This window comes from Alosa alosa, chromosome 13 (assembly GCF_017589495.1).
Source record: "Alosa alosa isolate M-15738 ecotype Scorff River chromosome 13, AALO_Geno_1.1, whole genome shotgun sequence".
Classification (NCBI taxonomy): domain Eukaryota; kingdom Metazoa; phylum Chordata; class Actinopteri; order Clupeiformes; family Clupeidae; genus Alosa; species Alosa alosa.
Window position 1 is genome coordinate 24701567 of NC_063201.1, and position 23876 is coordinate 24725442.

The 23876-nt window shown below is 43.6% G+C and overlaps 1 protein-coding gene across 2 annotated transcripts in view; it reads left to right on the forward strand.

The window, feature by feature from the left end:
* Positions 1–23876, forward strand: part of LOC125305945 (thrombospondin type-1 domain-containing protein 7A) — a 109319-nt gene that overhangs the window by 53643 nt on the left and 31800 nt on the right. For both annotated transcript variants that reach the window (XM_048261025.1, XM_048261023.1), the window contains exons 5-14: positions 384–452; positions 4449–4604; positions 5144–5347; positions 9151–9345; positions 13063–13294; positions 17385–17500; positions 18269–18404; positions 18838–18941; positions 20701–20895; positions 22654–22926. In XM_048261025.1, coding sequence (XP_048116982.1) covers positions 384–452; positions 4449–4604; positions 5144–5347; positions 9151–9345; positions 13063–13294; positions 17385–17500; positions 18269–18404; positions 18838–18941; positions 20701–20895; positions 22654–22926 — 1680 coding nt within the window. The remainder of the gene's footprint in view (positions 1–383; positions 453–4448; positions 4605–5143; positions 5348–9150; positions 9346–13062; positions 13295–17384; positions 17501–18268; positions 18405–18837; positions 18942–20700; positions 20896–22653; positions 22927–23876) is intronic.

The following is a 23876-nucleotide window of genomic DNA, read 5'->3' on the forward strand; positions in this document are numbered from 1 at the left end:
TTATTTGGTCCCTAGGAATTATAGCCATCCTCTAACAAGGGAGCAGACTACAGTATTTCTATTGCTCCAGAGCTGTATGTGGTTGTCTGCATGCATGCATGTTTGTGTTGTGTGTGTGTGTGGGTGTTGTGTGTGTGTGTGGGTGTCTTTGTGTGTGTGGTTTGTTGGATTTCTAGCCCTCAAGTGCTAGAGTGCTCCTTCAACAAGAAACTTGAGGCTTCCTATCTTGACCAAAAGCTGACTTAACCCTCATTTCAGAAGTAGCTCTTTAAAATTTCTTTCAAGTTTTGGAGATCTTTTTGGTTTATCTTTTCTCCTTGGTGGTTTATCTCATCTTTCCCTTTATTCACAAGGTTGTTTGATTTTGTTCTATTGTTTTGCAGAGGGCCAGACACAAAGCAGCCAAATGCCCAGCACTTCTCCACTGCTCTCCATCAGCTATGAGATTACAGGTGAGGTGGATTAAAAAAAAGAAATGAAATAAATGTGGTATACTAGTCTGCTTCTAGGTTTTTCTCTCTTCTCTTTCCTTCTCTTCTCATCTCTTCTTCTCCTATCCTCTCTTCTCATCTCTTCTCTTATCTTGTCTTTTCTCCTCTCTTCTCTTCTCTTCTCTTCTTCTCTCTTCTCTTCTCATCTCTTCTCTTCTCTTTGCTTCAGTTTATGTCTCTTTTCTCTCCTCATCATTTCCATCTTTTTGACTCTTCTCATCTCTTCTCCTCTGTTTGTCGCAGGGCTTTGAACCGATTTTTTTCCCCAATCGGTTCGTTCCGAACAGAAACGGAATTATAACGTTTCCAGTTATGAGTTCCACCAATAAATTGACGTTCCCGAACCGGTTAGAACAAAAAAAATACTGTTCCCGGAACGGTTAATTTCGTTCCTGTCAGCTGTTTAATGCTATAGAATTATGTCACATCTTTCTCATCCAGCTTAAACCAAATGTAATAATATTACAACCATTATTAAATAATTATAATTATATTATTAATAATAATAATTAAATAGGCCTACAATTATTTGAAATGTGTAGTTTATTGTTAAAAGAGAACATTTCCACACAAACGTAACCACATTATTAAGACACGTGGTTATGCCACTCGGGCAACAACAAATTCCAACTGTCGGGGGGAAAAGCCATTTTAGCCAAATGGTCGCTAGTCCATCATTAACGTGGAGTCGACAAATATAGCTATTGATATTGTGTTTGGAATGAGCGTTTTAATTAACGATGGATCGTAATTTACCTCTTATTTAAGATGTGGAGTGGAGACTTTGTAATCCACCGCTCTCTCTCCATTCAGTCAGCGAATGTCTGATGTGATGTCACACAGGAAGTGAACCTCAGCCCTCAGGGTAACGTGCTCAGGAAAATAAATACTTTTATTTTTTAGTTAATTAGGCAACGAAAACTTTGAGGAACGAAATAAAACCGGTATTAACCGGTTACCATTATTTTTAAATAAGTGTTCCTGTTCCAGAACATAAAAAATAATAACGTTTCCGGTTTCGTTTCTGTTCCCTGTAAAATACAAAAAGTTGCCGGTTTTCGTTTTCGTTCCTTGAACCGGTTCAAAGCCCTGGTTTGTCGTCATCATGAATGTCCAATGCTCTCTTTTCTTCTCCTATCCTCTCTTCTCTCCTCATCTCTTCTCATCGCTTCTCCTCTCTTCTGTTCTGTTCTCATCTCATCTCTTCTCCTCTGTTTGTCGACATCATGAATGTCCAAGGCTCCCGTGGCCAAGGCCCTTTTCTTGCACTATCTGTTCAAATGCCAAAGATGCTAGTGATGTCAATCCATTTACATGCGATGCTTGTGTGTATGTGTGTGTGTTTGTTTATGTGTGTCCATGGAGAGCTCATTACATGTGTGGTTGCTCTTTGAGGCATTGTTGTCGCTCTCTGAGAACAGGGTGATAGTGTACTTTTTTTGTCTTGCTAATTCCCCATGATAGTCCAATGACTTTTAAATGCAAAACACTTTTCCCTGTGAGAGAAAGCAACGCATTCCTATGCATTTGCAGCGGTATTGAAAAAAGAACATCAGTGAATCCGCCCCTGCCTGAGAAAAAAATGATAACCCGTCTGCCTTTTTAGTCTGCTATTTCTATGCTTACTCAAAAAGAGTATGATTATCACGCCGTAGACTGCATTAAAAGCATATTTTTTTCCCACTGTCATCAGAGCCTTTTTCGGTACTGCAGTGAATACACTTAGCAATTTGGAGTAATTGCATCCTGTTCAATGTCACCACTCTCCATTCCCTGACCATGTGACCTGTTTGCTCCTCTAGTTAGCTCTCTGTTGGTGTCTTGCCCCCAACTGATTGGTCAATCAAAGCAATCAAAGCAAGGCTCCCCATGACCTCATACAAATGAATGGGACTGCTGCTCAGGGGCGTAGATTTGCGTGGGGACCGAAGGACGTGTCCACACCAATGTCAAATTACGACTGAAATGTCCCCACCAATAATCAGGTTGAAATGGGGAAAAAAGCGCTCACATGCGTTACACTTAAATAATTTTTCACTTCAGTGCTGTGGATCATCTCGTACAGATCTTGTAATGTGCAGTAGCCTATAAGGGTAAATCGCGCTGATTTGAAGTTACCTATAATTACTACCAGTGAGCTACAGCATGCAGCGCTTCAGCTTTACTTCACTACAAGCATGTGCGTCCAAATGTGCAACAAGTGCGTCCAAATTCACCCATTCTTCTCTGTTGAACAGATTATGTAGGCTACACAGTGTAGTTAGATCAAGTTGGACAGTAGCACATTTTAATCATGGATAGTAGTTGGACAGTATCACATTTTAATCATTTTATATATCTATAGTGGCTGGTGAAAGAGACCAAACCTACGCCCTTGCTGCTGCTCCAGTTGACCAGAGATGGTTTTGGATGCTAAATAGAGATGCAAGAACAGGGCCTAACAGGCACGGTGGGGAGTGGGATAGATTCACCACAGGCCTTTTTTGGGCATACACAATAAACAGTGAGAGACATCCGGCCCGACTTGGGATTTTGCTGATACCAGAATGTGATTGTATCATCGCGGTCAGCCGTCCTCATCATTATCACTATTTTGCTCTGATGGGGGGTATTAAAGCAGATGTGTGTGTGTGTGTGTGTGTGTGTGTGTGTGTGTGTGTGTGTGTATGTGTGTGTGTGTGTGAGTGTGTGAGAGAGAGAGAGAGTAAGACAGCTAGACAGAAAGAGAGATAGCGAGAGAGAGAGAGAGTGTGTGTGTGTGTGTGTGTGTCATGCACAAGTTTTAATTAGATGGAGAAATTCTCTAAGTAGGGGGTCTGTACCATCTGGCAGACAAACAACACTAAAGCACAAGTGAAGCTTGAATGTTTCACCTACGATTTTAGCCTATGTTCAGACAAGCGCACTGTGGATAAGCTTGTAATTATTCCGCTATCACTCGCTTAGCTCATTCTCCCTTTGGAGCCAGAAATCTCTTTCACGCTGTTTTTGCAGTGCTTACAAGAGAATGGCAGCAGAAACCAGGCAACAGGGACCCGCCATTTTCATGTTTCTAATTTTGTAAGTGTGCATATTGGGGGTAGGGTTGGCGGGGGGATAGAAATACAGAATCACTCTGAGTAGGAACCTCGTGAGAGCAATCGTCAGGGATCGCACATGTTCTGATAGTCTTTAAAGTGGCAGGGTATGATTTTGTTTGATGTCAAACCAAGCGTCATGTCAGCAGGCTCATCATTTGAGCATCCTGGCAGTGACGCAAAGGAAGAGAGACACCTTTCAGCGGTACATTTCTCCGCTCCTCAGCTCTTAATGTAGTTCATTACCAAGCTCCGGGTTTGGGGAAAGCTGTGAAAAACGTGCCGCGCCTTGTGAGATGCAGCTCCTTGTTTCTGTTGATGATGCTCCGTGTTTGGAATGAATCGCATCTCTCCGCAGCCTGCCAAAAACAAAAACAACAGACAAAACCATATGATGTGTCTGACCAACATTATTAATAGATTGTTTAACAATTCATTATGAATAATAAAGAGTGAATATCTTATCATAAATTTTATTTAAAAAGCACCAGACCAGGACCAAGTTCTCTCTCTCTTCTAATATGCCTGCTGTTCTACACTGTAAGGTCCTATGGCTACACCTACCACACCATTTCATCACGCGTGAGCAGCTCAAATAAGTGGACCTGTGCAAGTAGTGACTCTGCCAGCTTTCCGCTTTTCATCGCCCACCTCTCTAGATTAGTCTTCTGCTTTGTCCATGAGCATGTGGTTTTCTCTGTTCACGTAACCTTCTCCATGTACTGTACCTTGTCTGTTTGCTATGTACTTATGTAAAAGCTGCAAAGCGTGTGTCTTTGAATGTCTTAAAGTGCTATAAAAAGTAAAAGTATTATTATTATTATTATTGTTGGTCGTAGTAGAGTCCTACATGTCTGTTGTCCGCCCCTCCTCCACGCAGCGTCACAGCCGCTGGACTCTGGGCTGTGCACGACGCCGGTGCCCGACACCACCCAGCTGTGCCACATCCCCTGCCCCATCGAGTGCGACGTGTCGCCGTGGGGAGCGTGGGGCCCCTGCACCTTCGAGAACTGCAACGACCAACTGGGAAAGAAAGGTGAGAATGGACTCCCACTGAGCCACTTACAGAAGCCATTTTCACGCCGGGCTGTAGGGACTGCAGATTATGCAAATGGCAGGGGAGGAAAGCACTGAAAATGTGAGCTACTACTGAATGAGTTTGTATATGAATGTATATATATATATATATATATATATATATATAGAGGTGTAAAGGTACACATATTCGTACCGAACCGTTTTGATACAGGATATTAGGTTCAATACAGATGCGTACTGAATGTACCAAATGCATTCTTTAATGACAGAAAGTATCCAGTGAAGCCAAATGTATCCAAATGGGATTCCTCAGTGTACAAATGGCTCTAATATATGTACAAATGGCTCTTGTTAGTCCCTCTATAATTCTTTGGTTTTGCTGGGCAAGTCTGTTGACTGTTATTTAGCTCATATGATAATTGTACACAAAAAAATCAAATCAGCAATAGCACCTAAATGAATGTACTGTATCAAACAGTATTCTGTGTCTCCTGATGTCTTTCTGTCTGCCTGTCTGTCTGTTCATATTTTCCCCAGGTTTCAAGATGAGGAAGCGTGTGATCACCAACTATCCCACGGGGGGAATGGGCAGCTGCCCCCACCTGATGGAGGCCATTCCCTGCGAGGAGCCCGGCTGCTACAGCTGGACGCTGGTCAAGCTGGAGGAGTGCATCCCCGACGACAACATGGACTGTGGGCCAGGCTCACAGCTACCCCAAATCCAGTGCATCAACAGCGATGGTGAGAGACCATATGGTTTCTTTTATTGTGTGCAAACCAGTTGATTAATAGCACCCTTTAATAAAAAATGGTTTGGTTCAAGAGCTCATATATGTTTTCTTTAAGTATAATCATTGTAGGCAAGTAATAACATTACATATATCTAGAACTATACCTTTGTTGTCTGTGGGTACATTTCCTAGTATTTATTTATTGTTTACGACAAAGAACTGTGTAAAAAGTTTGTCCACTAATGGTGTTGCTTAAATAGTCATATACGGTATGTTACGGGGATTTGTCCTTTCCTCGCCACTTGTCCTGCCGAAGCAGAACCTTCCTGTTGTTTAATCTCTCGTCCTTGGGTGAGATTTCCCCACATGGTGCCAAATCTTTTATCACATTGACCCGGGTGCATTTGCGCTAATGGTCTTGTCTCACTTTGTCTTTCGAAGAAAGTGCAGGTAAGCTGAAGGTGACCCTCCGTCTCTCTTTCCCCCTCTTTCTGTCTCTACCGCCCTCTTTTTCTCTCTCTCTCTTTCTCTCTTTCCCCCTCTCTTTCTGTCTCTACCCCCCTCTCTTTCTCTCTTCCCCTCCTCTGTCTGTCTCTTCTCTCTCTTTCTCTTTCTCTCTTCCCCCCTCTGTCTGTCTCTACCCCCCCTCTCTTTCTCTCTCTCCATTGTTAACTTTTCCCTGTCTCAGCATTAGCCATGTACTGCCCCCCCCAAGCCCTGGTGGTGCAATTAAAGACTACTTACACTAAATCATACTCAGCTCTCTGCAGCTCATCAACTTAGTCAGGCCCCTCTGAACTTGTGCACTTTCCCCTCCCATGACTGCACCTCATTAAGACTTGGGAGGAATGGATACGCCATCACTTTCCTCATGTTGTTTCTGCCTAAGCTGCGCCACGCTTAGCATACTCACTCAATGGAATCCACTTGCAACCTTGCGACTAGTGTCCGCTAGTGGCGGATTAGAAACAAAAACAATTGTGGTGTCGATTGTGCTTGCCGATGTGTCCTTGTGTCCTTGCCGATGGGAAATTATTATAAAAACAAAAATCTACATTACTCATGAAACTAATTACTGCCAAGATATTTCAGCTCCTGTGTGGTTAAAGAGGATCAAACATTAAACACTATAATCGAGTTTGGGTTGACAAAAAGCTTAGTTGTGATGTGATGCTGCTCACGTTTTGGTGTTGCAGTGGGATGGATTGGGACAGGAGAATAGAGGATTTTCAGGCCGTCCCTCTGCTTTACAGGCAGACCTCTCTCACTGTGACTGCCCCTAACAGAGAGAAGGAAGTAAGATTTACCCTTTGGGGCTGCCCAGATGAGAATGGATTGGCTCATAGTTTCTTCTGGATTTGGTGTCTGCCATATCCGTGTCTGCCATCATGACTGGAGTCCACTTATGGTCACACAAGCAGCCCCTGTGCAAAGTAAACAAATGGATCAATGCAAATGTGGTTGAGTGTCTGCTGTCAATACAGAAAAAAACACATTGGAGTCACCCATAGCTCCATATTGATATTTATTGTACTGGTGTGGTTGTTGTTGCCCATTAAGGTAGAAAATGGCTTCTCTCACAGGCTGTGTGTAGACTCGTGATATCACTCTCTCTCTCTCTCTCTCTCTCTCTCTCTCTCTCTCTCTCTCTCTCTCTCTCTCTCTCTCTCTCTCTCTCTCTCTCACACACACTTTGTCTTTCTCTTGCTGTTCACTTATATCTCTCTCACTTCACTCACTCACTCTCTTTCCCCATGCTCCTTTTCTCTCTCTCTCTCTTTCCTTTTCTTTCTCCCTCTCCCTCTCTCCCTTGTTCTCTCACTCACTCCGTCTCTCCCCCTCTCTTCCAGACAGCATCTGTTCCCTCATGTTGTGAGTGCCTGTAATTGAGCTGCTGTATTGCCTCCCACTTGTGATTGTTCCCATAAGCACCGATGGCCATAATGATTACATTAGATGAATATTCTTCAAGCGGCTCCCTTAAAAAACAGCTCTGTGTCCTCGAGAGCCATTAACCACCAGTGACACGGTCAAAACCGCCCCCAAAAAAGGACCAAAATAGAATCCAAAATAGAAGACCAAAAACCAGATGAGAACCGTTAATGTGTGTGTGTGTGAGTGAGTGAGTGTCTGTGTGTGTGTGTCTGTGTGTGAGAGAGAGAGATATGGTTTCCCATGTTGGAATTGGAAATGGTTGAAGTCGGAGCGAGGGCTGGGCATTGCGTGGTGAGATGTGTTAAAAGCACACATAGTGCACATGTGGGCAAAGGCTCCACTTGCTGTGGTTGTGAAGATGGCTCATGCATTATAGATGCACCAGTGTAAAATGGCCCATGCCTCTGAGGACCGCCAGTGTCTGTCTCGGCCTATTTCTAGATCCTGATGAAGTATTTCATCTAAAGTGTGACGCGCAGTCGAAGAAATATTGCTTATGCACAGACAGGCATGACCTTCATTTGGGTACAATGTACATTCCAACGGAACCCACCACAGCGGTCACTTTCAAGGTCACATTGCAGAAGTAAAGTATTTTTGTGCCATCTGTGCAGTTTGGCGTTTATTCTCTAAGTGAAACACTGGTATTGCTCCAGTGAAGGATTACAATGCTGTGTTATCTATTTTAATTGTAATATTTAATGGAGATTGAATTATCAAAATCACATAATGTATCTTACATGTATGTTTCATTCCTCATCTTAAGGTTCATAGGGATTATATTCACATGTTCTAATTCTATCCTTTCCTGTGATTTGAGCCTCTTAAAATAAATAATCTTAATGCTTTCATAGAATACATTGCATAAGACGTCCATTGTATACATTGTTTTTTTAAGAATCACAATTTAATCCTCTTGGATGTTGAATAGAGGACTGATAGGTAGGTTAGATTTTTTTCGAGTTGCTAGGATACAGACGTAGGTACCAGCTCTGGCAGCCGATGCAAGAGAGGGGTCCCCTGACATGACAGATAATTTTTCATAGTTATTTAGCAAAATAAAGTACAAAATGTTTTTATTTACAATTAGATACAGTGAAAAGAATTGATTAATGCCATTATAACATTTTTAGTAATAAATCTTCATTGTGGCACACATGCAAACAGCAGTGTTTCTTGCAGTGCTTTTTCCACCTTCCGAACATAACACGACTACGCCCAGCCCTCACTCAGCACAGTGCAGAAGTCCTAGTCAGCGCTTATGTTAGCCCACATCCCGCATTGATTACCGCAACTCCGTCCAGTCTGGCATCCCAAATAAGTTACTCCACCGACTCCAAAAATCTGCAGCGAGTATCATCATTTATCTCACTGACCTTATGGAGAAGCAGACCCCTGCCAGCTCACTGTGAGCCTCCTCAGCAGGTCCACTCAGCATACCAGACACGCCCTGGGGGAGAAGGAGCGTTCTGTTCTACTGCCCCTAAGCTCGGGGATTCACTTCCCCATCACATCAGGCATTTGGGAATCCATTGCAGACTTTAAAAAGTAACCTAAAACCCATCTCTTTTGGCTAACTATTCATTGTGACTTTTACATACAGTATTACTTGTTACTTATGACTGCATTAGTTGTAAATGTGATTTTTCTGTTATTTTAATGTTTTATTAATTATATTTATATTTGTATTTGTGAAGTAACTTTGGGTGTCATTGAAGGTGCTTTTGAAATGAAATGCATTATGATTATTTTTATTATTATTATTATTGTTGTTGTTTTTACCAAAACCTCATGATAGCTTAGATATCATGTGCTGCGTTTTATCTGCAAATGTTATGAGGCAAGTTGAGTTAATGTGCATTGTCCTGCCCTGTGTAGGAGCCCCTGTGGATAAGGGCCTCTGCAGTGAGCTGACTGCCCCAGGGCCAGCTGTCTGTGAGGTGCCCTGCCCCAGAGACTGTGCCCTCACCCCCTGGACGCCATGGTCCTCCTGTTCCCAGACCTGCTCCAGTAAGACCACAGAGGGCCGGCAGATGAGAACCCGCTCCATCCTGGCCTACAACGCTGGAGAAGGTGACTCAATCAAGCTATGACTGTTTACTCATCTTATGTGTTTGTTTTGCTCTTCATAAGGGGATAATTTCTGCACATAATCAGATGTATTGAGAGCTCAGTGTTTTTTACTGTGGGTTTATTGGTGTGAGCGAAAACATATGAAGTTATATAAACAGGGACTAGCTTGTTGTTGTTCAGTGGGAATTCTCCATTCAGAGACAGCCTCTGTCCTAGATTTAGGCTTCATCAGTGATATCATTTATATGCATGTGTTTTACAGTATTGATGATGATAGACAGCACAAAGGGAAGCAGGATTGCAATACATGGTCCATTTGACTGTGTATCCTTTGAGAGCTGGTGTTGCATAAGTTTAATGTCAGAGCTTTTGACTGAAGTCTCATTATGTGGTTTTCAATTGCTGGCATTTTCTGATAGTGTGTAGTGTGTGTTGACTGTGTGCATGTGTGTGAGTGTGTGTGTGTGTGTGTGTGTGTGTGTGTGTGCGTGTGCGTGTGCGTGTGCTTGTGCGTGTGCGTGTGCGCGCATGTGTTTCCTGTTATTTGTGCGGTGCTAAGAAGCACTTTGTGTTCTGTTTCTACAGTGACGACAATGGTAGTGGCTTGGATTACTGTGATGGAGGGTAATTTTTAGTGTTGGATCAAGGCTGTTTTTCAGCAGCTCTAGTTTTTAGAGTTTGTGCTGCCACCATTAGCAAAATTAGACTAAATTGGATAGGCTTGTCGTGACGTAGACAAAAGCATAGTTTACTTTTTTTCTATACTAAAATACTTAAATGTCCATACTAACAATTACCATTGTTCTTTCAAGGTCTTACAAATGTTCCGAAGTTTCCAGAACTACTTGGTATATTGATTTTACCCCTCCTGTAGATGTGCAGTGCACCATTACACATTCGATGTGAATGAAAAGAAGTGTATTTGTTAGTTGAACGTAGATCTATAGCTATGAATTGTTAACTGTGAGGTATCTCCTTCTTCCTGGTGATTCTGTACTGCATTCTTGGCTTTGGGAAAAAAAGACTTGGCTTTGGGGAGAGAAAAAACATTAATGAGATACTTGCTAGAGGGGCAAATATATTTTAAGGATCATTTCCCACAAACGCAGCTTGTTGCACTCTTGAGTGCCAAAATATTTCTTCACAAAAAAACATTGTTTTTGTTTTCTCTCACCGTGGGAATATTTCACTGTTGCCAATTTACATTAGACATGCACACTTCTCATGATGGAGGATGCATTCATGAAATCAGCAATTCATGTAGAGAGAGGCAAACCTTATGCATTATGGATAGTACCCCCCCTCTCTCTCCCCATCTCTCTCTCTCTCTGTTTCTTTCTCTACCTCTCTCTCTCTCTGCCTGTCTCTCTCTCCCATGGATGTGTGAATAAATCAGTGGGCGTGACTCTGCAGCACCACACATTAATAACAGAAACAGGGTGTTGCTGGGGGTGGCCATCACAACACACGGAGAGTGGACAGGCCATCTCATGGCTTTGGCCCTGGTTTAAAACACCACACGGAGCCACTCAGTGTGCTTATTTAAACCCTTCAGCTTAACTTTGGATGCATGTGGTCAGAGGGGAGCCCAGCCATTGAAAGAGTGTTTTTTTAATATTTTTTATGTTTTGGTGTGGCACTAAAGCTTCCCTCCTGATCCCTCCAAGAGGCGCATTATCCCCTGGGCTAGTTCAGCCCCGGCTCTCGGCTTTTTTAGCGACGCAATTAAAGCATGCTGAGACGGTGCTTTTCCGAACACCTTGAGAGAGGGCCAGTCGGCCTCGTTACAAGCCTGCGGGTGACCGAAGGTCAGCGTGGGATGTGGCGCGCTGCCGACTGTTCCCTCTCCACCCCATCGCCTTTAATGCCACGCTCAACCCCTCATTCGGCACCTGCTCTCTCACTCTCCTTTAATACCGTGCTCGACCCCTCGCTCGGCACCTGCTCTCTCACTCTCCTTGTGCTTGAGCGGGATGAGAGGGGAGCTTTGACTCGCCCCGCGGCTCCATCATCCCCAAGGCCTGTAAATGTCAGCAATAATTCAGAGCCACTAAGGGGGCTTGGCGCGGCGAAGTATCGACTCCGCTTGAGAAACGGGAGGCTCCGAGCACTTCAGTGGCCCATCCATCTGAGGGGAGCCTATTCTCTTAAAAAAAGAAACTCCAGGAGTAATGCGGCGTTCTTAAGGCAAATGCTTCTCCTGACACTGGAGTGAGGGGATGAAAACACACCCAGTTTAAACAGGGGAAAGAGACGATCTATCACACAACCTATTAGGGGGTGCAATTCCCCAAGGGTAGTTGTATTTGGTGTGTGTGTGTATGTGTTTTTTTTAGTCACAGGTAGCTTGGCATACTGTCATTTGTTCCCATCATTAGAGCCTATAATCTCTCATCCATACACATCCCATAGTGTGTGTGTGTGTGTGTGTGTGTGTGTGTGTGTGTGTGTGTGTATGTGTGTGTTTGTGTGTGTGTGTGGATAATAATATATATCTATAAAGATGTCTATTCAGCTATGTACTGTATGAATGTCTGTATGAACATGTGAACTGTGTGTATCCAAGTATGTTTGTGTCTTTAGATGGCTATGTGTGTTTGTGTGTATGAATATATGTTATTGTTATTCCCAAATTGTGATGGGTTTCCTTCCAACTACTGTACATTTGTGCCTGTAGATGCTTGTGTGTCCTTATGTATGTGTGTATGTGTGTATGTGTATATGAATGTATATGTGCTTGTATGTGTGTGTGCATATGTACAGTGCATTCAGAAAGTTTTCAGATGCCATCTACATTTGTCTTGTTTCAGACTTTCATCAGTCTACACAGTCTTTTTGTTAATTTATTCAAAATAAAGGACACAATATCCCATTTATAACTTAATTGGAATCCATCTTGGCCTAATAGAATTGAATGTTGGACTTCAAGGACAACTATCAGTGCCACACTCCATCAGTCAGACCCTTATACTGTAGAGTGGTCAAATGTAAGCAATTACCTGGCTTTAAGCCACAGATTAAGGAAAATGATAGCCTACTGTGAGTTAACCACAAAAGCAGCTGATTCTGAATGACTTCCAACACCGAACATTTTCTTTGACTGTCTATGGCATTGCCTCATTAATACCATCCCTACAGTCAAACACAGTGGAGGCACTATTATGATGTGGGGATGTCTTTTTCTGTGACGGGGCCTCGGGGAGTAGTCAGGATAGAGAGAAAGATGGATGCCAGAAAATATCAAGCTATCCTGAGTGTAACCTTTTCCAGAGTGCTCAGGATCGCAGACTTGATGGGGAATGTTTACATGTCAACAAGACAACAACTCAAAGCATACAGTCAGCCATGAAAAGGCAGGAGTGGCATTGGAGGAAAACTCTGTGAAAGTCCTGAAGAGGCCATTGTGGAGTTATTGGTGTAGATTGATGACAAAGATGGGTCTGAAATGTAACAACATGTGGAAAACCAGAAAGGGTCTGAAAACATTCTGAATGCACTGCAGGTCTTATAAATGAATCCTGCCTACTGTATTGGTGTATATTTACCTATATTTCTTATATAAATAAATCCTACTGTATTGGTGTATATTTATATATTTATCCATATTTCTTATAAATCCTACTGTATTGGTGTATATTTATATATTTATTCATATTTCTTATAAATCCTACTGTATTGGTGTATATTTATTTACCCATATTTCCTCTGCACGTACAGGGGGAGCCACGTGCCCCAACAGCACTTACCTCCAGGAGGCGCGCAGCTGCAACGAGCACCCCTGCATGGTGTACCACTGGCAGACAGGGCCCTGGTCTCAGTGCACCGAGGACCCATCAGTGGCCAGCACCAACGCCAGCCTCAGCACCAGCAAGGCCTCCTGCTCCATGGGCCTGCAGACGCGCAAGGTCATCTGTGTCAAGGTCAACGTGGGACAGGTGCCCCCCAAGAAGTGAGTGCTGGTCTCGGAGGTGGAGGCGCTTTTTGCTGTTGTGCTGGTTTGGGCTTCTGATGTGGTGGGTGCCGGTGAAGGGTTAACAGTGAGAGCAGAGGAGGTGGTTGAGGGAAGGAGAGAAAAGTTTGGCACTGAGCGAGCGTGCCCATGTGGTGGGTGTTTAAGTCTGTGACTGACTGACAGGCTCAGCTGTGAAGAGGGAGAATGAGAAGAGAAAGAGGAGAGAGATAGTGAGAGAGAGAGAGAGAGGAGACAGAAAGAAAGAAAAGTAGAAAGCAGCCTCTTTCCTTCCCACTATCTCTAGTCTGCAGGCAGAGAGTTGCTCAAGCAAGATGGAGGAAGGAAAAGAAATAAATAAAAGCACGTAGCATAGAATCACAAACAGACCAATTACTGCATCCTAGTCAGTTTTAGGCTCTGTAATTTTCCACTGATGATAATGGCAGTAATTAAGTGGGCTTGATTCTTTAATGCAATTAAATCGGCACCAAGATGAGAGAGTGCAAGACAACAAGGCCTGTTTTGGAGGGCCAGTCCCAGCTGGTATCACGAAGGCTGAAGTTCGCATGCTGTCACTTCCCATGACACTGAGGGCCTGAGAGCTTCTCGTGGCCCAAGCTTTTCCCCACACATGGTCGTATGCCAAGACGATGGATGTATGATGTATGTATGATGGAAATCCCTATCACTAGTCAACTATTTTTGCATGCAGGTTTTTATGCTCATTTCATGGGGATTGCTTCCCTATCTTTTTTTTTTGTCCTCTCTTTCATCTCTCTTTTTTCATCCTCTCTCTTGACCTTTTCATACCTATGTACCCATTAATGTTGTGGACACAGAGTGAAGCATGTGTGTTCTTGACCTTTGTTATCTTCATTTGTTCCCGTGATCCATTTCTGACCCATTGAGGCAAGAGTGACACACCAAGTGGAAGTCTATGATCCAACAAAGCCATTGCCCTGACAACAAATTTTAATGATCTCCGTGCAGACCACCTCCATGTAGATGGCGTGCTTATCTTTCCTCACATTAGCATTTGTGACATTTACACATAATTAAAATATAATACTAAGCAGGAGAATTGACTTTGAATAGACAACATGTTAACATAATTGGATCTCTTAATGACTGTGCTGGTTGTGTCAACTGCACTGTTTAACAACGCTGGAACAATTTCATTCTGCAAATGAATGCACCCCTATTATTGAAATGAAATTTAATTTCATTTGACGGCATTCTAATTTGGACAATGCCTCATGTTAGCGTGTCAGAAAACAGTCACAGTCGCGGCAGTATAACAGGGCTGTTTTCTGCATTCACTGGAGGATGCGGCTCAGACGAACATCTTTATCCTGGAGTGTGTGCTAACGTTGTGCTTTGCAGTGTTCAGTCTGTTAATTACTATGTTTTGCCTAATTTCTTCACGGGTTGCATTTTTGAGCCTTTATAGAGGCTTTGGTGATGTGTCTATATGGTCTTTGATGTGTAGCCTATTTTGCTTTCTTTTGAATTTTGAGTTTATTTCATTGAGGAGTTCCAAAAAAACGTCTGTGAGACGAGCTTCACTCAAAGGCACAATGCATTGAAGGAGCTGAGGGAGCCAAGGAGAAATTGATTTGATCTCACTTCATCCTCTTGTCACACAAGGCTCTCAGTTTTTAATGTTTGTGTGTGTGTGTGTGTGCCCTCCTTTATGCAGGTGTGCTTTTATTAATATGTGCGTTTTGTGTCTATATAATCATATATACTAATATACTAATAATCTCTCCTTGGGGATGTTATCTGTGTGGGTATTTATATTTGTATTTTTTTGTGTGTGTGTGTGTGTGTGTGTGTGTGTGTGTGTGTGTGTGTGTGTGTGTGTGTGTGTTAGGGATCACATGGTGAGTAGTTGATGAGACAGACCATTGTTGTAGTGAGAGTGAATCAATCAAGACATGACAAGGTATACATTTGATTACACTTCCCGTTCCTAGTTAACTGTTCCTGTGGACATGTGACAAGCATGTGACAGTAGGCCCACAATAGTAGTGGTTGAAAGGCAGCAAATCAAGAAACATGCCAAAGGCTCCTGCTCTTTGAATGCGTTTAGTTCCCCAGGATTTGTTTCCCTCCCGAGGATTTGCTGCTGCTGTTGGCATTAGAAAATAAATCTGATGTGGCCGTGTGGTGCCCCTGTCTCTGTCCCACCTCTGTTCCAGCCTCGCTTGGCTTCCGCGGCATGATTCTAATGAATGCTGACGTCCCGGAACACCAAGATCTCTTTCTCATTCTCTCATTCTCTCTCTCTCTCTCTCTCTCTCTCTCTCTCTCTCTCTCTCTCTCTCTCTCTCTCTCTCTCTCTATGTCTCTCTCTTTCTGCATTAAAGCTGACCCTAATCATCCAGCAGGTTCCCACCAATAGGATGAGGAAATAAAGCATGGGCATCACATAATGCTCCAAGGATATGGCCAAAGATCAGATTACCGGACGCCTCTCTCAGATTGACCATTTGCCCTCATTTATCTTTATCCAGCAGGAAAACTGCAGAGAGGACCAGTGCTTAAAACATACACACACACACCCCCCACACACACACACACACACGCACACACGAATACACACACATACACACACACACAACCACAGATTAGTCAGAGCTCAGACTTTGCTTGAGATTTTTGTAGCGATGCCACGATTAGAGGGATTACCATTCAGTGATAAAATCAATACATCTCAGTGTGGAGTAGCGTAACGGCAGCGTGGGCTGTTCTCTGCCCTACAACATGTTCTCTGACATATCTCTCTCTCTCTCTCTCTCCCTCTCTCTGTCTCTCTCTCTCTCCCCTCTCTCTCTCTCTCTCTCTGTCTCTCTCCCTCTCTCTCTGGCTTTGCCAGGTGTCAATACAATTTGTAATCCAAAACAGTGACAGTGAGGGCAAGCGTGCCATGATTGCCAGTGAAAGTGATTATGGCATTTTTAGGTGTTGACGTCAGGCCTGTGATGATCTTTTCCGTGGTGCAGTCCCACATTCCCCACACACCTCTCTCTTTTTCTCTCTTTCTCTCTCTCTCTCTCTCTCTCTCTCTCTCTCACTCTCCAGAGCGTGAAACACCACAGGTATCCTTACCTGACCAGACAACTGACTTACCTTAATCTCCAATAATTAATTCCATTAGCGTAACGAGCGGGCTTAGGCCAAACCTCTGTGACATGTCTTTAACCCCGGAGCCCTTGTTGACTGACTGAGCTGAACTTGTGGCCTGCTCCGCTCACTCGGGACAGGACTCGTCAGGACTGGACTGGTGTGGAGCGCGGCAAAGATGGAGGCCTGCATCGCAATGTGACGCTCGCAAAGTGTCTGATGGATATCGGGTGGTCCTGACACATGTGGTGTGGGAATTGCAATAAGACCCCGTTCACACCGCATGTCTTAATGCTCAATTTGGATTTTTTGCTCAGATCCGATTTTTTTGTTTGGCTGTTCATATTAAAATGTGGCCTATATCAGATTCCAGTCTTAACTGTTTGCGGTTTCGAACTGACCCGCATGCGCAAAAAAAAAATAGCAATGACATCAGCTAACTCCTGCGGCGCATAATTGTGACAAATGTCGATGTAGATTGAAAAAAGATTGTAGAAGTCGCATCAAATCCGGCTTGGTGGTTCACACTGCGGCCGCATTAAAAAAAATCTGATCTGGGTCTGATTCAGGACCACATATGGAAGTGGTCTAAATCTGATTTTTTAAAAATCAGATCTGGGCAAGATTTGACTGTTCACACTACTTCTGAATAAGTCTGACCTGGTCAGATTTGGGCCACTTTTGCCTGCAGTCTGAACAGGGTCATAAGAGGCTTAGCGCTTACAAGTGTATCTGTATGTGTGTGTGTGTGTGTGTGTGTGTGTGTGTGTGTGTGTGTGTGTGTGTGTGTGTCGTGTGTGTGCCATGGCATGTGCGCGTGTGCGTGCGTGTGTGTGTGTGTGTGTGTGTACTGTATGTACAGTATATGCATGTATACCGGTATGTGTGTCTGTTTATGTGATTCGATTACTTATTTGTGTGTGTGTGTGTGTGTGTGTGTGTGTGTGTGTGTGTAACTCAGGTGCCCAGAGGGACCTCGTCCTGAGGCAGTGAGGCCGTGCCTGCTCCCATGTAAGAGGGACTGCCTGGTCACTCCATTCAGTGAATGGTCTGCCTGCACACCGTCCTGTGAACCCGGTACAGTAGAAGCCCCACAGTATAGGGCATACATCATACACACCAAATCCCTTATAGAGAGAGAAAACAACAAATCTTTCTTGTATATTTTTCATTACGTTATTTTACACTGCCCTCTTTTTTTGCCTTCCACTTATTACTGTAATGTATCATGCCTAAATTGCATTGAAATAATTGTGGAATTGCTCAAGTAGCGTGTCTCTTTCTCATTCCGTGAGGAAGATCGCACCACACACAGCATCCAGTCTTATCACGCTGGAGGACGCTGTTGAATACATTAAGCTGATTTATGGCATGAAATCATCATTGCGCCTGTTTTATGACCTCTGCCGTGGCACTGATGTATAAACCTGCTGCCACAGTAGGCATATATATATATATATATACAAGATAGATATATCATTTTTTATTCGGCTTTGGTCATGCCTCTGATTAGAAATTTATCTCATCAGGTATTTTCGAATAAACTGCTCCCGTTTAATTGATTTGAATGAGAGGTTACGCTTGAGCCTTGGAATGAATGTGTGATAATATGAGCTGCTTAGAAATATCTGGGCAGGAAGGAAGAACCATTCCCAAGCAAACACGGCTCCCTGGCTCCCCCGCTGCAGTGTTTGTGATGTTTACATTTCTTACCAACACTGAATATCACTACCTACCCAACAATAGGATGCATATCATGATGCGCATGTCATGATGCAGTGTTACTTCCCTCTACATTATTGCATCGTTACAGCTCTGTTTCTGACCCAGCGTTTGTGCCCAAAGGTGCTGCGGCCCAAAAACCCAAGCAGTCCCGCAGGCGCATGGTCATCCAGATGCCCTCCAACGGGGGCCAGGAGTGTCCCGAGCTGCTACACGAGGAGAAGGAGTGCGACGCCCCAGCCGTCTGCCCTGGCTACAGGTACACGGCCATAAACTGCGTACCTTTAGTGTAGAAAATGTCTGCTGAGTTTGTTATTCTGTCTGCCTGCATGGGCCTTCTATTGAGGCATTCATGATGTGATTTGACTTTTGAGTGACTTGAGCATACAGGAAAACCCAGAATGTTCAGAATGGCAGTCCAAGTGCCTTCCTCAGTAAAAGCCATGGTCATGTACATTTGCACTTTCACTGCCATTTAGCAGGATAACCTGATATGTGAAATGCTAAGTAAATAGGATGGAGAATGCTCACAAGCAACTGGCATTGTCGCACACCAGGGATTTCCTATAATCTAAAAAAACTCAGTTTCTTAATCACTTAGAAAAATACATTATCTAATTTCCTCATAATTGCTATCACAGTGACAGTGCGACGCTAGCAGCTAATTGTCTAACTCTAATTGTTATTGGAAGATGGAAGACCCACAAGTGGCGGCGGTGTCAGCTGGTCCCGTGGTCTGTCCGCCAGGAGAGTCCCGGTGCTCAGGAGGCCTGCGGATCGGGACTTCAAACCAGAGGTGAAGCCCTGCTCTTTACATACAGTTTGCCTGCAAGGGAAAATGGCTAGAGTTTAGCCTATGGCTAGCGTTTTCCCCCCAGTTTAATTCAGTTGTAGGGGGATAATCATTTTAAGATAACTAACTCTGTGGTTAATGATGATTCAGCGCCAAACTGCCTCCAGACACAAAACCTGAGGTCTAATCTTTTTTGCCTTCAGATGTTTGCATATACACAGATCAAAAGTCTCCCCTCATGAGTACCTCTGTAAGATCAACAGCTCAATTCAGTCCTCCTCCACATTTGCAATACACACCGACATTATTATAACAAGACATTAATTACAATAGATTCAAATGCATCAGTAATTTTTAGTGCTTATATAACACATTAGATAAATAAGCCCAGTATGCATATGGATAGCAGAGGAGACATTTTTCTTACTGTACAGTCGTAATTAAAGGAGGTTTCACCAGACCTGCGTTATAATGCAGAGGCTAAATTAATGTTTTCGATTTTATTTTCAATTTGCAAATGCTTGGTTAGACAGTGCAGTGAGCTCTATATTAAATGGGATTTCTCCCCCCCAGATAAACAAGCTTATATTGATGAAGTTTGAAGCTCTTTCAGGCTCTGTTAACTTACCTTATTTTGATGCACTTGGACAGCTCAAAGAGCTCCACCTTCTGAATTGCTTTTTGGGAAAGTATTAAACGTGGCCTCCCCATAGTATTGCACTCCACTCACGTTGTGACTTCATATGTGGTGTGTTGCAAGTTGCACTGCATCTTGTGTTGCAAGATGCAGTGACTGGAGCCCAAGATGAATTTCCCTCCATGGGGGACAATAAAGTATACTTTATCTTTATCTTTATCTTTATCTTATAAATAGAGGTTAAGTGATTGTAAAGAAATTGTAAAGACGTACCACCAGTCCCTAAAGTGTTATACACTGTGATGTGGTCTGTAGAGGTGAACCTGTTTTTTTTACAAATTCAGTTTGGTTTCTCAGATAGGAAATTTGTGTTAAAAATAGTCAATTCGGTCGTTGTATGTAGGGCGAAGATCAGTTTCACTTTCACTCACAGTGTGGACAAAGCAGAAACCACCACTGTCACCCAATGGGTCATATTGTATTATCACAGGCCTACCGTGGGCTCTGCTAAGATTGATAGATAGTGACTGGAAGTGTGATGAGGGCTTTGCTGTTGTGAGTTTATGACCCGTGACATTGCTGTTGCCCCACGGTCGCTGTCCGTCACGCCGGACGCCGCACTCTGACATGGCCGTCCCTACATGAGAGACCATCAGGAGCTCCTCAGGTGCAGTGCATCAACGCCACAGGCGTCGCCTTTAAGGTCACCCTCAGCCTGCCAACTGTAGCGTAGAAGTCGGTGTATAACACGACTGCTGGAAACCGGCCTTCTGGAAATGGCGGAGTGATGCATGGCTCTATTTTTATTCTTTAGATGTTTGAAATATTTTGGGACTTATTTCAATTCAATAAACTTGTGTCACCTGCCCAAAAACTGTCATTTATTTATTGGAATAACTTTTTAAAAACATCAAAAATTATTTTAGACATGTTTCTTCTCTTTGTACAATTCCACAGGTTCTCTGTGAAAGTATATTTTTCTGAGCCATCAGCCCTTTTCCACATAATTATCCACAGACAGCACTGGCCACATTCGTGCCTTTAAGCCATCTCTGTGTGTTGTTCTCAGACCTGTCTGTGCTTCTCTCTGTGTCCTGTGCCGTTTTCTTGCCTGGGGCCCCATAGCGGTGTCGTGTCGTCAGCTGGACGGCTCTGTGGCAGACGTGGGCCAGTGCCTGAAGCTGCCCAGCACCATGCCCCTCATCATGCAGCCCTGCCAGCTGCCCTGCCAGGATGACTGCCAGCTCACCCAGTGGTCCAAGTTCTCGCCCTGCGACTTCGACTGCGTGGGCGTGCGGACTCGCAGGAGGGCTCTCGTGGGTAAGAGAGACGACTACTGTGTTTATTCATGCATGCTGATGATGTCACAGAGAATGAGAGAGAACGGGTGCTGTATGTACACACATCATGTCCGTCTGTGGTCAAGGTTGGTCATTTAGTCATGGACAGAGTTTTGTATTAAGTGGAGTTTTTCAGAGGAAGAGCTTGTTTTTGCCAAAGAATCATTCAAAGTAGAGGAAAGGTTGACTTGAAGAACATTATGAAGAACTGTTGGCAAAGAAAGAATCCGGTAACACTTTACTTGACAGTATCGACATAAGAGTGACATGACACTCTCATGAACACATGACACTGTCATGACACATGAACCCTAACCTTAACCCTTACCCTAATCCTAACCCTAACTTGTTATGACAAAAAACAAATGTCACTTAATAACAGAAGCGTTATGTCATAAACGTTTATGACTTGTTTATGACATGTTCATGACAGTGTCATGTCTCTCTTATGTCAATATTGTCAAGTAAATTGTAACCAAGAATCCTTCAAGGCAGAGGAAAGGTTCACTCAAACAACTAGTGAACTTGCTTTTGGCAAAGAATATTGCTTTGAAACAAACAGGCAAAGGGCTCTAAGCAGGATGTGTGTAGTGAAGTGTGGCGAAGGATACTCTGAAAGCTAAGACCGCAGCCACTGCTGGAGTAGACGCTGCGCAGAAAAACACGTCCTCCTAATGGACACGTAGGTGGCACTGAGGATGTGTTACATCTGCAGACCTAAGCCGTTAATTACGGCTTACGTTCGGTAATGAGCACAAAACATCGGTGTAAAATATCATCCTTTGCTATGAGTTTAAGTGCCCACTGAGGGCCAAAGCAGTCACCGAAAGTGTGCTCATGGCTCCAATCCGCATTTAGTCTCCTGAAGTACCCTCCGCATTTAGTCTCCTGAAGTACCCTCCCGTTCGATAGAGATAATAATGCTTGATATTGATCAGATTCATTGTTGTCTTGGAGCCCATCTCTGCCTGGACTACAAATAGTACAATGCCTCTTGCAGTAGTGAATGAGGTTCAGGAGCGCATTCTCACCTCCTGCTCAGCAGAGTTTTATTTATAGCAATAATTGAGCAGTACTCAAGCTGAGACACTGATCTACTGCAGAGGTTTATGTGTGCCAACAATGCTTTCCATCTTTTGTCCGTCTTTACATCAGATTCTGTTTTCAGTGTTTAATCTTAGACTGGATATTCCATTAGGAGTTGCATTACTGTTTTGGTGTGGTTTAATATGCAGAACAATCTAATTAAAGCAGCAATTGGATTATTATTAGAATACAGAATATTCCAGTTTACATGCTAAGTGAACTTGAAAAAATCAGATGCCATGATGACACATCTTCATACAAGAGTCATGATAAGATCCAAATAAAATCTGAGTATCGGTTTATATGCCAGATGTAATCAGATTGAAATGGAATGAAATGAATGGATTGAAACTCTCCCGATTTCATAAAATTGTAATCCATCCAATTACACAGTTAGTTTACAAAGTAATTTGAGTGACTGAAATCTGATTGTTTGTTTACACTGTTCATTACTGTGCACAATCACTAGAGCGTTTACTGTACACTGTTCATGACTGTGCACAATCACTAGAGCGTTTACACTGTTCATGACTGTGCACACCGTGTACAGTAGTGAACAGTGTAAATGCTCTAGTGATCGACTGCATTGACTGCATGCCATAGTGATTGTGCAGTGGAGTGTTTTCTCTCTCCTGTTCCCGGTGTGTGGCAGGCAAGAGCAAGAAGAGGGACAAGTGTAAGAACAGCCAGCAGTTCCCGCTGAGCGAGACCCAGTACTGTCCATGCGACAAGTACAACGCGCAGCCCGTGGGCAACTGGTCAGACTGCGTCCTGCCAGAGGTGCGTCCTGAAGGCACACCAGTCGCCAAGGTGGGCATGGGCACGGTCGATGTTAGAGAGTGCGGGCAGGGCTACCGCTACCAGGCCATGGCGTGCTACGACCAGAATAACCGGCTCGTGGAGACATCGCGCTGCAACAGCCATGGTGGGTCTCTCTCTCAAGGTCTCTCTTTCTTTCTATATGTGCTTTTAGTCTTTTGTCTTTGTCAGTCTATCCTCACTGTCTATCCATTCACACGCCCTCCTTGCTCTCCATCACTCTCTCCATCACTCTCTCCATCACTCTCTCCATCACTCCATCACTCTCTCCATCACTCTCTCCATCACTACTTCTTGTTCAACATTTCCTTAGTCCCTTGTTTTCTTCATCTTTTTTGCTGGCCCTTTTTCACCTGTCTCATTTAATCTGTCTACCTTTTGCTTCATCCCTCACTCTCAGTGGTTCTCTGTCTCTCCTTCCACCCCCACCACCCCCTCTCATTCACTTCCCCTTTAGGGCCAAATCTCTTGCAGAGCTGGGGTTTTAGAGGAAATCTAATTTGGTCACATGGTACTTACTTGATTTCTCCCTCCCCTCTCGCTCTGCACCCCCCCCACCCCCCACCTGTCGGGGCTGATCCTGCACCCCTCAAATCCCCTCATCATTAAGCACAGGGCCTAATGTCTAATGGAACGTGGCATTAATCACGACTCAATGGTTTGACTCACACATTATTATGTTATGTTTTATGCGTGACTACTAAAAGTTAGAGACTACCAGGAGATGAGGGCTATCGAGAGATCCGTGAAGACTGTTTATTTGTTTTCTTTTCTAATGTTTGTGTATTTCCCTCCTAATGTATCTGCATGAGCGTGAAATATGTCCCGTGTTGAAGCCCTGTGTACTGGTTAATTACCTCTGTTGTTTATAATGCACTGACTCTTCAAGATGATGTGTGGCTAGCGTGCAGAGCTAGTTATTGAAACCAATGGCGGAAAATGTTGCCGTATGAATATTTTCTCAGAACACTGGGTGGTTCTGCTGTGGAGCTTTCCTCTCTTTGAAGTGTCACGGGAGTCGTAATCTTTAAAATATTAATGTTGTTTTCGCTGTTT